This window comes from Watersipora subatra, chromosome 8 (genome assembly GCF_963576615.1).
Source record: "Watersipora subatra chromosome 8, tzWatSuba1.1, whole genome shotgun sequence".
NCBI classification, from domain to species: Eukaryota; Metazoa; Bryozoa; class Gymnolaemata; order Cheilostomatida; family Watersiporidae; genus Watersipora; species Watersipora subatra.
The window spans coordinates 28,761,269-28,775,040 of record NC_088715.1 but is presented as its reverse complement, the minus strand read 5'-3'; the positions used below and the strand labels follow the sequence as shown (position 1 = coordinate 28,775,040).

General features: G+C 36.9%; 1 protein-coding gene across 1 annotated transcript in view; it reads left to right on the top strand.

The window, feature by feature from the left end:
• Window positions 1-13,772, top strand: part of LOC137402101 (signal peptidase complex subunit 3-like) — an 85,605-nt gene that overhangs the window by 52,749 nt on the left and 19,084 nt on the right. Inside the window, exon 2 of the mRNA XM_068088572.1 lies at window positions 6,093-6,246. Coding sequence (XP_067944673.1) covers window positions 6,093-6,246 — 154 coding nt within the window. The remainder of the gene's footprint in view (window positions 1-6,092; window positions 6,247-13,772) is intronic.

Below are 13,772 nucleotides of genomic sequence, written 5' to 3'. Positions count from 1 at the left end.
TCACCTTTTTGTCGACACATTTAACGATCTATGACGACGAACTAGAATTTCGCGAAAATTGTATATTATATAATAAATATAACGCTAAACACGCTGCGTTTTTTCTTCCCCAAAAGCGACAAAATAAACTAACATTCAAATCAATTTTGAAAACTCACCCACCTTGACACTTTACGTTATATGGAATTTTTTATTTAGCAGGAAGCAAAAACTTCACCTAAATTTTTTACGTTATTTAGAATTTAAATTATAAGTGGTATATATTATAAGAACGTTTACTGTACGGCTATAAAATTTTAGTTTTCTTTACCAGATGGTGTTTGCATTAGATAAATACTGTGGGTTTCTAGATGACATTTTTGCCTTACGATGCCAACACTGGAACGAATTAAAACCGTATGGTGAGGGTTCACTGTAGGATGGAAATACAGTGAACCCCCATACTTTAGATTACTTTATTGTACAGAATGTTTGATATACGTTATAGAATTTAAGGAAATATGTGTGTTGGCATCTAAAGTGTCTTTTTCAAAATACCACAGTTTGTCTATATGCACAGAGTTAACCTTCACATATTTTAGTTCCATAGTGTTCAACTACAGTTAAACTGCTTCAAACTATTTTTAGTTTCAAGTTCCAGAATTCCAAGCACAACTGCAGTAAGTGATTGTGTCAAATGAAGAACAACACAAGAACTTAGAGAAGAGTGTGACCAAATGACTTCACATAAGATCTTTGAAGCATCTGTGATGCTGTTTAGTAGATGTAATGATGAAGTAAGTAGATGTGTGGTCACACGGTCTTAATTAATATAGACCTGTATCTTCTATCTCCTTTACTTACATACCATTCATCTTTCGTACTGTCAAGGCGGAACAACTCCAGCTATGTTGAATATAAAGGCAAAAGTACCAAGAACCTTTTTTTATTGTTACTTGACTAGTTTAGTTTCTTACAGTTTGTTGTCTTTAGTTTTTCATCTAGTTCTTTGGGATGCGTTTTCTAAAGATGAATCTACACAAAATTCTTGTTGATTTTATCAGAAAGTATCAGTATTTTTCTATCATTCACGACTGTTTTTGATGTCTGAAGTTGTCTGATTGCCAGGATGTTTCAAGATTAAAATCGATAAAACGCACAGTTCAAGCGAAAGTATGAGTATAGCATGTGTTCTGTTTTGCAATTTGTTAGAGCTTTCAATTTTTATTTCATTTTAAATTTGTAGACATTTTTATTTTATATTTACCAACGCTGCATAAAAACTCATTGCATTAATTGATGTTTTTGCTACAGTTTGCAGCCAAAGCTAGCTTTTTATGTGCGATAGAAGAGGAGTTATGACTCTCGATCAATTGTATGATCAGATTACCGCAACGGTGCTCTCAAATAATATGCTATAAATCTGCAAATTTATAAGTTATTTGAAGATAATCTATCGAATGCTACAAATATATATTCATGAACAAGTGACATCAATGAACCATACTTATAATACATGCAGAAACAAAAATTAACGTTTTTAAAATAAAAATGTTTGCAACATTTGCTTGGATAGCTGCGTTCTGATTATTGCTTTCGATGGAACGAATATTTTCTAGTTGTCCAGTACCTTCCACAGTGTCTTCTGACTTCAACATGTCTTCTGCACTGCTGAACTAGTCGATATTGGCATCCAAACATATTTTTGGCAGAGCTAAACTTTTACGCGTTCCATTTAGCACAAATGTGACGCGTAAAAATTTTGCTTGCTAAGCGTAACATTCGGTCTATAACTAGTCGTTCATCTACCATCGTAAATGTAGATCGTTTTTATATACATGCACAGCGCACCCTCAGGATACGACTACCCTGATATACAATTTTTTCACCTTACGAAGTGGAACCTGATGATTTTTTCACCTCACCATCGAATCTCATTTCACATTACGAATTCAACAAAATCTTCACCCGAATTCTACTTTGGCAGTCGGTGTGCTTAATACATCAAAATAAGAAAGACACTGAAACTCTGTTCGCCGAAAATATTTTCACAACGCCTGAAAGAGACACGCTAACCGATTTCTCTGAGTTCAGCAATTCTCCTGTGTAAAACGGTAATATTTTCCCTTCAAAACCAGTAGCAAAGTTGGATTTGCGATCCTTTCATACAGAAGGTCAAGTGGTCAGACAACTTCCCTTAACCTGCTAACAAATCTACTTCATTACGAAAACAACATCATTTGGGCTTTCTGGCTGAATTACGTTGAAAATGTTTTAAACAGGACCGTAAAAAGTTGTGTGTGCGTGCGTGCGTGCGTGTGTGTAGTAAGCTAAACTTATTTGAAGTAAATTCAAAGTTTTTGTTATGTCAACGTCTGTCTTGAACGTAAGAACTTTCTGCGGTAAGTAGGACTGCTCATAAAGATTGTAACATTGCATCTTGATGCAGATCATAATCAATAAATACACTAAATATAATAAAGTTACTGTAGGTAATTATAGTTAACATACTATTTTGTTACTAATTTTTAATATGTACCGATTATATATAAAATTTTGAAGATTTTGACCAGGGGATGTTTGTTTTAAATAATTACTACGGTTTCTATATCCCTACATACAATCTTTAAATGTATGTATTGCACTCTATTTTTCAACTCTTCTCTCATAGTGGTGATCAAATAGTGATGGCAATCAAATAGATGTGGCATTCAAATAGAGGCGGTGTTCCATTAGAGGTTTTACAGTAGTTACTTGTATTACCTAAGTATTCACCCTTAAATTTTCAGGTTGTTGAATGAAGCGAACAGAACACAATCTACTTTTATGAGAGTAGTTGATTTGCACCACTTCCATAAATCTTCATGCAAAAGGTTTTAAGGAGCACTAGCTTTTGCGTTACCAGAGTTGTTCTCTTGGCAGTACAGAGATGTAATCCAGTGAGCTGCAGCGGCTCTGCAGAGAATAAGTTTTCCTATTCCTACCTTTGAGGCACACTTTCTGGAAAGTCTATTCAGATTCTTTGCTGGGTATTTTAGTCTGTTCCAATAGGATGCCTAGATTCACCACCAAGATTAGAGCTGGTGTTGCCAGTTTAGTCGCCAGCAATCCGACCCATGATGCAATATTTTGATATTATGAGTTCGTCAAAATCAAAGATTGTCAGTGGTGGTCAAATGGAAGTGACGTTCAATTAGAGAGTGGCGCTTCATTTTTCAACCCTTTCACAGTGGTGGTCAAATAGAGGGGGTGGTCAAATAGAGGTGGCGTTCAATTAAAGAGTGGCGCTTTATTTTTCAACCCTTTCACAGTGGTGGTCAAATAGAGGTGGCGGTCAAATGGAGGTGGCGTTCAATTAGAGATTTTATGTTATATCCTAATAGACCTAAGGTTTAATCAACCCTAGGTCTATTAGGTTGGAGCTCTATTAAACTATAAGTCTATTAAAATCAGTCTTAACCTGACAAAATAAGTGGAACAGATCCAAATAAGTCAATAACTTTAAGTTAGTTATAATAGTTATTGATTTTTTCACTTCATCTTAAACTTAAACTGTATTTTAAACTTTAGATATCGTGTCTTATCCAATTGTTATTTCTTTATTGATGAATCACTCCCCAAGTATCAAATGAAATTATCAACAAAAAGCACTGTCTAATTGCTCCTTTATTTTGTGTTATTATTATGGCATGTTGTCTCGATGAACATATAAAGGTGATGCTTTAGTTGACAGATTTATGTAACCCCGATACAAAAATCCTGGTTGGTAGTTTTGTCCATAACATTCGAGAGTATGTTGTGTAAAAATGAATGAAATTTGCTGCTTCTTTTTAAACCGTAAACGAATCTTGATTTATTATCATCAAAATTCGTGTTCGCATCATCTCTAGACGGGATTCTCATTTAAATTTTTAAATTACCCAAAGTAGGAAATTAGAGCTCATTCAGACCCCCTGATATCTATGTGATGGATTGTTTATGACTTTCTCTTGAGCGCATTTCATTTTATGTGTTTTATGTTAGTGCTAGCGAAATGCCCGGCGTTGCACGGGTAATAAAAAACAGCTTATAAAACAGTGGCAGGTAATGTAGTTGCCTGCCACTTTCCATTAGCCTTGCACATTGCCAATGGCTAAGTTGAGTAAGCATATGACTAATTAGAGCCGTGAGAGCAATCTTTAGGGACTTTGCACCGTAACATAATGCAATGCATATTTTAACTTAGATAGTCACTCATATCACCCAATGATTCCCATGCATCTCGCGTAGCTCAATGGTTTAGCATACTGTCCAGGTAATGGTAGGTTCTGAGATCAAATCCAACATGAGACGGATATTTCATTCCTCAATTTTAAACGCTATAGCTGGATACACCGAGCAACACATGGACAAACTTTGCAATTTATATATAGATAGTGTTGCGTGTAACAGTAGTCTAGATTTTGCAAAGTGAGCTCCTGTACCATAGCATATTTTTTAATATTAACAGAGCTCAACAAAGGTATAACAAGTTGTCTTCCTTTGTATATTTACTTGTTCTGAGAAATTGTCTCCTATGTAAATCTCCCCATTAGAATTGCTAAACATTACGGCTGTGTCTGCTGCAAATTCATATGGTTGCTTCTGCTCAACTTTGACATTTGACCTATTTTGGTCCAGCTAGTCTAGTTATCTGTCATCTTGATTGGCTTTAGCTATAAATTTGGAACTTGTCTTCAACTGCATGGCAAACTGATTATAATAGGTTTTTGAGTGCTGGGTTTCAATTGGCTGCCTCTGAACGGTTGCCACTTATGAAGGAGGAAGTTGTACCATATGCATATGATCTATAAGATTTTTTTATTTATTAAGGTCTAGCTAATGTTTGAGCTATGTCGGTTGACATACACTGGAAATGACAGGTCTGGCACTTTATAGGATGTCCTATACCATTGAAATTCTGAAAACTTCATACACTAATCACTGCAGCATTCTACTTGTCTAGAAACAAGATTTCAGACTCACTTTCCAATGTCTGTTTACTTGAATCACGATTGCTCAAATGCTGCCTGCTACAATCTGTTAGTGTCGGCTACACAGTATTTCATGTAAGATATTTAGCAAAAATTTTAGAAAATGCTGTTTCTAAAATGCAGCTAAAAATAAAATATTTTGCATGTTATGTTTTGTAAATATTTAAAAGTGTAAGGCAAATAGAATAGAATTTCCTCACTTTTGGCAAATGTGGTATCAGCGGCTACCTCAATACTTGCAAATCACCATTAAATTTGATTAATATATTTCTAGTGTTTTTATGCTTTCAAACACAGTTCTGTATATTTGATCAAAGAGAATGCTTTAGTAGTAATACAGAGCTCGTAGCATGCAATCTTTTATTGAGCAGAGTGGTTAGTTAGGTACATAGACGTAACAACTATAATTTGGGCTTGTCATTGTCTTCCTCTAGCGTTTGCAATTTTCTTTATTAGATGGGTAAATTACCACAGATTAATATAAAGTTATCTTTTCTCTAACTATTTTTCCGTAGAAGTCTTCTCAACTTTGTTTGCAGTAGGTCTTCTCTTTTCAACATTGTTTATTATCAAAGCTCCATATTAGGAAGCAAAACGGTTATTGTGTGTATTCAAGTACTTGAGCCTTTTCTTATAAGCCCAATCATATCACTAAGCCATATGTTATCAAATCTTGCTTTTGATGTGAATGTGGAACAAAAAAAAAATTCCTTGTGATTAGTGAAGTCCGAGGTCATTTTAAAGACTTCCCAGGCACTGAATCAAGCAGAACTAATTTTTCTCTGATTTTATGTAGAGTGTTATATGTAGATTTACAAAAGAAGAGACCTTTTAGTAAAAAGCATTGCTTTTTGCTTGTTCTTTACATTATAAAACTTATGTACATTGTATTTGTAGTAGTATCACTAATACCCTAGGACCAACTGTTTCAACTGATAATACCATCATCGCTTACCATATCACATTGTTGATAAATCGAACTAATGTTACATGTTCACAACAATATTCATATTAAAATGAAATATCTTAGGAAATTTTTATATATATACCTACATAAGGTGTAGTTAGAGCTGAATACAGTAAAAATTTCTTGTTCAACAGGAAAGATGTTTCAGACTTCACGACGGACCGAGCCAAAAGAGACCTAGCCACCCTGAGTAATGTTGGGGTCAAGGTTGATCTCTCGCAAGTCTTCAATTGGAATGTTAAGGAGATATTTTTATACCTCACGGCAGAGTATTCCTCAGATCTCAATGTGAGTTCCTTCCTTTTCTGTTTTCCCTTTATCTTCTGTTTCTTCATTACAAATTGCATCTCTCAAGGCAGCTAATGCACTCACCTCCAGTGTTTTGGTATGACAAATATTAGAAATAGCAACTGGTATCTCATTCACAGACAGTGATAGCGCATTTGCTTCAATCACTGGCTTTCCATGCTTTGAATGGATTAAGAGTTGGCCATGAATTCTCACCTTACCCTTCCAACGATTCGGTGTTATACTTTATCGATTTTCCAAGACTAGCGATGTACTCATCAAAACAGAACTTGTTAAATTAGACCATGACTCGGGTTACAGTCGCTTTTCAATTCACGATTGGTATGCTTATTACACTGTCTCAGCCACAATGGCTGACCAGTATTTTCTCTTTGTTTGCCTTATTGCTGCCCTCTATATTACAAAGCTACATCATTCACTACTTGCTATACAGTTATTACTTTAGAGGTCGCATGAACGACAGTTGCTTTTAGTAAAGAACTTTTTTATTCTAGAAGAGTTCAGTTTAGGAAGAGGTCAGCACCAGTGCAGTAGGAATCTATAAAATTTGTACGTTCAGTTTTTTAATGGATGAGATATTAAGATTATCTCCTAATCGTCATATGAGCAACCCATCATTAGCAATAATAGTTTGCACCACAACAGTGGGGTGGTGCAAAGCACTCCTCATTACTTTTGTTGACCGGTAGACACTCTTCACTCGATCAACAATCAGTGAGTCATCCCAGCTAGAGCTCATCTGCTAAAGACGTGGCTATTGTGGCAGGACCATAACTGCCCCCCTCATTTATATTCAGTCAATAGCATAAACATCAGTACAACTTGCTCACGCCTTCAAGTTCCATTGCACGAAAAGCCAAGATTTTTAACTATAAAAACTTATGTATTATACCTGTAACAATGACTTGTTCTTGCGGACCAACCCGCTGTTCCAACAATGCCAGAAGGCTGATTGAGTTTTTCATGACATCAAGTGATCTCATGAAAAGTGATCTCATAGTTGACATCAAGTGATCTCAACTATGAATGCAAATGAATTTAAGATTGGTTTTTAACTCACTTCAAAGAAAATGCTAAAATTAAGGATCACAGTCTAAATAATAAAAAAGTGTGTATGCCAGCTAATGATTAGACTAATAGTTCAAACGTAACTTTTGCTATTAGTAGCATAACCTGACAACCTTGAAAACAAATAATACAATATTTCTCCTCTTTTGTCTATAACAGACTATATTTATCATTTACTGAATAACATGGAAACAATTGAAACCATTATGAATGATAATAGTAACACTCATAAGTAGTAAAGTGTGTTAAATTCTGTTAAACCTCATCCTCCTCAGGTTAGATTCGATAAAGTTTTGCGGATCGCAAAACCCGCTTAGCTTGTGAATTTATGCGGATAGCTTGCGGATTTATGCCGTTTCCATGACGCCGGATAACTTGCGGATTGGCTCTAATTTGCAAATTATGCGGGTCATGGAAACGCAGTGTATATCAGCAACAGTAAATCTCAGCTATAATTCATCTCTTAGAGATGCGGCTATCATGACATAAGCATAATTGCCCTGTGTTTATATTTAATCAATATCATATGAATGACCTATTATGTCCACAACAATAGAAGTAACTTAAGTCATGGTAGCTAATTAGCTATTTGGCTTAGTCTGAAATATCTGACCCTGCTCTGCTCTCAAGATACCAAAAAGATACCATATTTATCGAATAAGATGGAAACAATTGAAACCATTATGAATGATAATAATAACACTCATACGTAGGTAGTAGAGTGTGTTAAATCTGTTTAACGTGATCCTCCTCAGGTTAGACTATGATAAAAACTAGACTCTATTGACTCATCAGAACATATGATCATAGCAAATACTTATTGTAGAATGTCCTATTCAGCTATTAGAGCTGGGAGCTACGAGCTTCTGACATCTGATGTACAGCAAATCTTGTAGACCAGGGGTCAGGAACCTTTTGGACTGAGAGAGAGCCATAAAAACCGTATATTTTGAAATATAATATTGTGAGAGCCATACAATATGTTTACAACTAAAAACACAAATAAATTGTGCGTTTTAATTAATTTCAACACTTCAAGCACAATATGTCACTGGATTCTGTTTAATAATATTGCTATACTGTTGCTAATGAGTCTTTCTCAACATTAATGCGATTTCTGGTGCTGCATGGATTTGCTGATGGTTTTGTAGTCTGGTTTATATGTAGTGAGGTTAAGCTTCATGCAGGCATTGAGACTTCCATCCCTCAAACGCGATCGTAGGTTGGTCTTAATGTTCTTCAGATGTGAGAAAGACTGCTCTCATGCATACGTAGAGCCAAACATTGTCAGTACAGCAATACTAACACTATGCAGTGTGTGGTTTGTGACCGGAAGTGTGTTCCAAGTTTTGACAATCAGCTGGTCTGCGGGTTGAAGTTTTTTCATTTCTGCCCACTTGTGCTGGCTCGCCAACTCTGCTTGATGTCGTGCAAGTCTTTCCAAATCTTCATTCAGTGACTTGAACTTATTTACCCACACGTCCGAGGCCCTCAGGTCAGCCGCTTGTAGCTCGAAATCTCTGACGGATACCCCAGGAATGTAACTCAGGTCAGTGATGTCCACTGCACACTCGTGTGGATAGGTGATGAACTTAAAAAGACGACTGCACTCACGAAATTCTCTAAAGCGCCCTTTGAATGACTGCAGAAGATTAGATGTGAAACCTGCTAGCTGCTGAAGATCAAGATATTGAGCAGGATCACTTGCTGTGCACACATCTCTAAATTCTCCTAATTTTTCAAAGTGTAGTAGACGACCTGTGTCGATGTCTCTGATGAAAACTTCCAGCTTGTTTTCAAATGCAAACACTGCTTGTTGGAGGGATAAGATTGGATTTCCAACGCCTTGCATTTTCACATTGAGCTGGTTTAGATGTTCAGTCATGTCCACGAGATATTAAAACTTCAGGAGCCACTCAGTGTCCGCTAACTCAGGATGCTCAACATTTTTCATTGCAAGAAAAGCCTGGATTTCACTCAGAAAAGCCGCAAAACGACTGAGAACCTTTCCTCTTGACAACCAACGCACGTTGCTGTGCAGAAGCAAACCAGGATAATTATTCCCAACTTCGTCCAGCGGTGTTTTAAACTGGCGATCATTTAAAGCTCGAGCAACAATGAAGTTGACCACCTGAATGACCAGCAACGTCACCTCACCAAGCGGCCCACCACGCATCTGAGCACAAAGCGCCTCCTGGTGTAGGATGCAGTGAAAACTTAAAATGCGTCTCTTTTCATGTTTACGAAGAAGCACCACAAATCCTCTATTTTTACCCACCATGCACGGAGCACCGTCAGTGCACACAGAAACAAGTTTATTCATCGGTAAATTTTTTTCTTTAGAGAACTCAATGAAGGACTTGAATAAATCCTCCCCTCTTGTCCCTTTCATAGGTAAAACAGCAAGACTTTCCTCAAGCAGCGTGTCACCGACAACATACCTTGCAATCACGCTGAACTGGGATAAATTGCTTACATCTGTTGACTAATCCACAGCAAAAGAAAAAAATTGTGCAGCATTTATGTCTTTCACTTGTGTTGCTTCAATTTGATTTGACAGCATGATGGTACGATCGTGAACAGTTCTTGCTGACAGAGGCATGTCTTTTACCCGTTTAATTATCTTTTCTTTTTCTGAAAAGTCGTCAAAAAGTTCATTTGTGACATCAAGCATGAATGCTTTGGCATACTCCCCATCTGTGAAAGGCTTTCCGTTTCGCACAATTGCTAAAGCGCCAGCAAAGCTAGCCGAGTTACAGTCACCTTGTTGGGTCCAAACACGGAGTTGCTGCTGACTAGCTTGCACTTTTGATAATAGGTCTTGAAATGCTTTCTTCCTGCTGCTCCCCTCAGGATATTTCGATGCAAATGTAGTATGAGGGGAGGGGAAGGGTAGCACACTCACTGCTTTCAAGGACTAAGTCTATAACTAGCTATGCAGTGAAGCGAATGCCTTCACATAGAATGCCTTCACATACATGTATGCCTTCCAGAAGCACGGCTCACAGACGTGCTTCTGGAAGGCATACATCTAGTTTATATAAAGGGTTATTAGTCAGGCAGATACAGAGTATAAAACAGCTCAGCTCTAGTAATGTAGGTCCAAGTCCATTATTTGTGACTAATGACTAATGACTCCATTATTTGTCCGCCTGTTGCTGCGTTCCTGTGATCACAATGAATAACAAAATATGCCAAAAAGAGATATTTTGGAATAGCTGTTTATTAGTAAGTACAGTCATGTTATACTGAGGAGCGGCACTCCCATGCTTTTATAATATAGAGTTCCTACATGTGCTAACAGCTGCCATAGTTGTGTGTGGTATTATGAGCATATATTGGTGATATAATGACATCTGGGCGACTAGAGCTAGGGGATATAAACCGAGCCGAGGTACTTCTTACATCCGACAGACCTTGTACTAGCTCATAGTTTGTCTGATCTTCTGATGGTTGTTGTTGGTTAGGATCCAGTAGAATTCTTCTATTACCTGGTCAGTAAATCTAGTTGCCTTACAAGCTCTGCTGTTAGACATGCAATCTATAAGCTCTGCTGTGACATACTCATTTATACAAGAGAGCTAGTGCTAGATGCTTTAGTTCATATTATCTCTGGGAGTCTGCTGGAGGGTGTTTGTTAGCATCCTGTAGCACCACTCTATTCTCTTTTCTGTAACAACAGATAATTGTTACTCCGGAATGTGATAATATTGATTTTCCTTGAGTGGAATGTGACTTTAAAAAGAAAAGGGAGCCTATTGTGAAGTAGCTGTTCTTGACAATCGGCTTATCACAGTTTGGATGACCATCGATTGATTCCATAATCTTATAGACCATTAACATAAACCCTCTCAGTGCTCGAAAGGGATAGTTCTATAGACTTAATCTCACAAATTTGCATATTACATATGTAGCTGATGGTTTAGTGTGTTGCTGATAGTGTAACTAAAGTAGTAAATGGGCTGAAAGCATGCATGGTGTTATATGACAATAGGGAAGACGCGGATGATAAGTAACTTAACAAGGCAGCCATACTTTTGTTATATTATACTGATTAGTCCATTACTATTAGTAAAGGTGCTCTGGTATTCCTACATTAGTTGTTGGTTAACATCCAGTAAACAAGTATTATGTTTATTTTGTTACTGGACTTATTATTACTATAAATTTTATTTTGTTAATAATTAATTTTTATTTAATTTGTTATTGTTCTTATTATTAGGTAAGACACAAATGGTGAGTAACTTAATGACCATTCAGACCGTCTGTAAGTCAACTCAATTTCCATGTCTAATATTTCGGTCAAGAAATATCGGCATGGCAATGCGAGATTGATGTAATCTAGGACTGAGGTCGTATGTCAATTTGCTCGCATCTCAAGGCACAATTTTATATATAAAATGACTTAGTACAAATTTATCCGTTTCCATGTTATGAAAAACTACCTAAAGAGGATATTGTGGTTGAAAAAGTGTTTTTAATTGTTATATTCAGTTCCTACACTAACAAAGTAACAAATACTCATTTAATTGTTATAATCTATAATAAAATGTAACATTACTATGTACACTACTGTATGAAGTTTTTACCTTCGAGACAGGTTTTGTGGATAACGACAGTCTGAGAGACTTGAAAGCAACGTGTTTGTTATAGTAAACTTTTCTGACGCTACGTAATAAAAACTTTGAATCAAACTTCAATAAATTTAGCTTACTGAACACACACTTGAAGCAAAGTTTTAATTCTTTACAAAACTGACTTAAATTTCATCATCGTATCTTTTTGGTATCTGTTTCTAGATAAACGGTTTTTGCCTCGCAGTCACTATAGCCTTTAGTCGATCTTTTTTTAAACTGATTTGAAGCGGCCTCCTACATACTTGCCCATGCATTGTAGTGGCCATCGAGAACCGGCTTGTACGCTTGTATCTCAAAGATTACTCGTAACAATAGGAAGAAATTTATTAGAAAGTCAGCACGTATCTCAAGTTTCTCGTTTGTTGAGGCACTCGTATGTAGATGTATGACTGTAGTAGCATAACCTGATAACCTTGGAGACATATAATACAAGATTTTTACTTTTCTGTTTATTATTATTATTAAATTTTATTGATCATTCATTGAGTAATATTAAAACAATTGAAATCTATTGAAATTATAAATTGTAGTTAAAGCTATCAATTATTATAATAAGAAAAGCAGATTGTAGTTTGAAGGAAAGGCACCCAGCAATAATAGCTAAACACAGTCACTGGACAATGCTGTTGTTACGACACTATCACTAAAAAATCAATACATCATCTGTCAAGGCAAAGATATGCAGATGCATAAAGCCTGGTTCCCATATATACCGCACACATCGGTGGCAGGACCGGTCTATCTGCGGTGAAATGGAAATGCGTCGAGTACTGCCTGTAGTTGCCGGCGGTCAGCGCAAAGTTTCCATGCTGTTCAACTTTCGCAAAGAGCCGCAGGCAACATTTTTCTGAAATGCACTATGCAGGTGAAGGTCAGCTTTTTCGAAACGGTATGGCAAGTGGCCATTTTTATGCGGACATCAGCAATGCAGCTGTATGTGAACATTAGCCGCCGAGCCTATAGTGCCGCAAGTGTTTTGCTGCGCGACATTACCACTGGGGCCTCGCAGCCGTTATGGGAACCAGGCTTTACATGTGCCAAATGGCGTAGACTTACAGAAATCCAAATTATGGGGATTTGCTAAAGGAAAGACTAGAACAAACCCTCCCATTTACACATGTGGAGGGGAATGTTTTCGATCCATACTGAGTAAAGGACAGGCGCACAACGGTATTGCACAGCAACCTATTAATGTATCCGAATACCTCCTATAAAATAAGCCAACCAAGTTACATAATGGTTAATACCCATTTTATCTCTGGAAATATGCCTGCCTGTGATTTTTGGCCAAAAATAACCAGGGTTCATCAAACACCAAAATGTCTTTTACGCGTTCCGGAGGTAGCCCGTTCTGTTTATTAAGTTCAGGCGTCCATATAAACACCCTGGCCCCGAATAGAGGCTACAATGTAAGCCAATCACAATACAATACCTACGCGCTAGTTGTAGTAGTGGAGTGGTAGTTCATTTACGGGTTCATGATTTATTCAACACGTGAATTTGATTGGCTTAAAAATAGTTTAAGTTTCGGTATGGGGACAATGGACCCACCCGATAATGTTAGATAACGGACTACCTCCGGAACCCATGAGAGACATGTTGGTGTATAATGAACCCTGGTTATTCTTGGCCAAAAACCGCGGGCAGGCATATTTCCAGAGATAAAATGGGTATTAACCATTAGGTAACTTGGTTGTCTTATTTTATATGAGGCATTCGGATACATTAATAGGTTGCTCATCCATTAGTAGGTTGTGTTTGGCCGGTTGAAATGACATCTGTTAGTATTTTTGAATATTC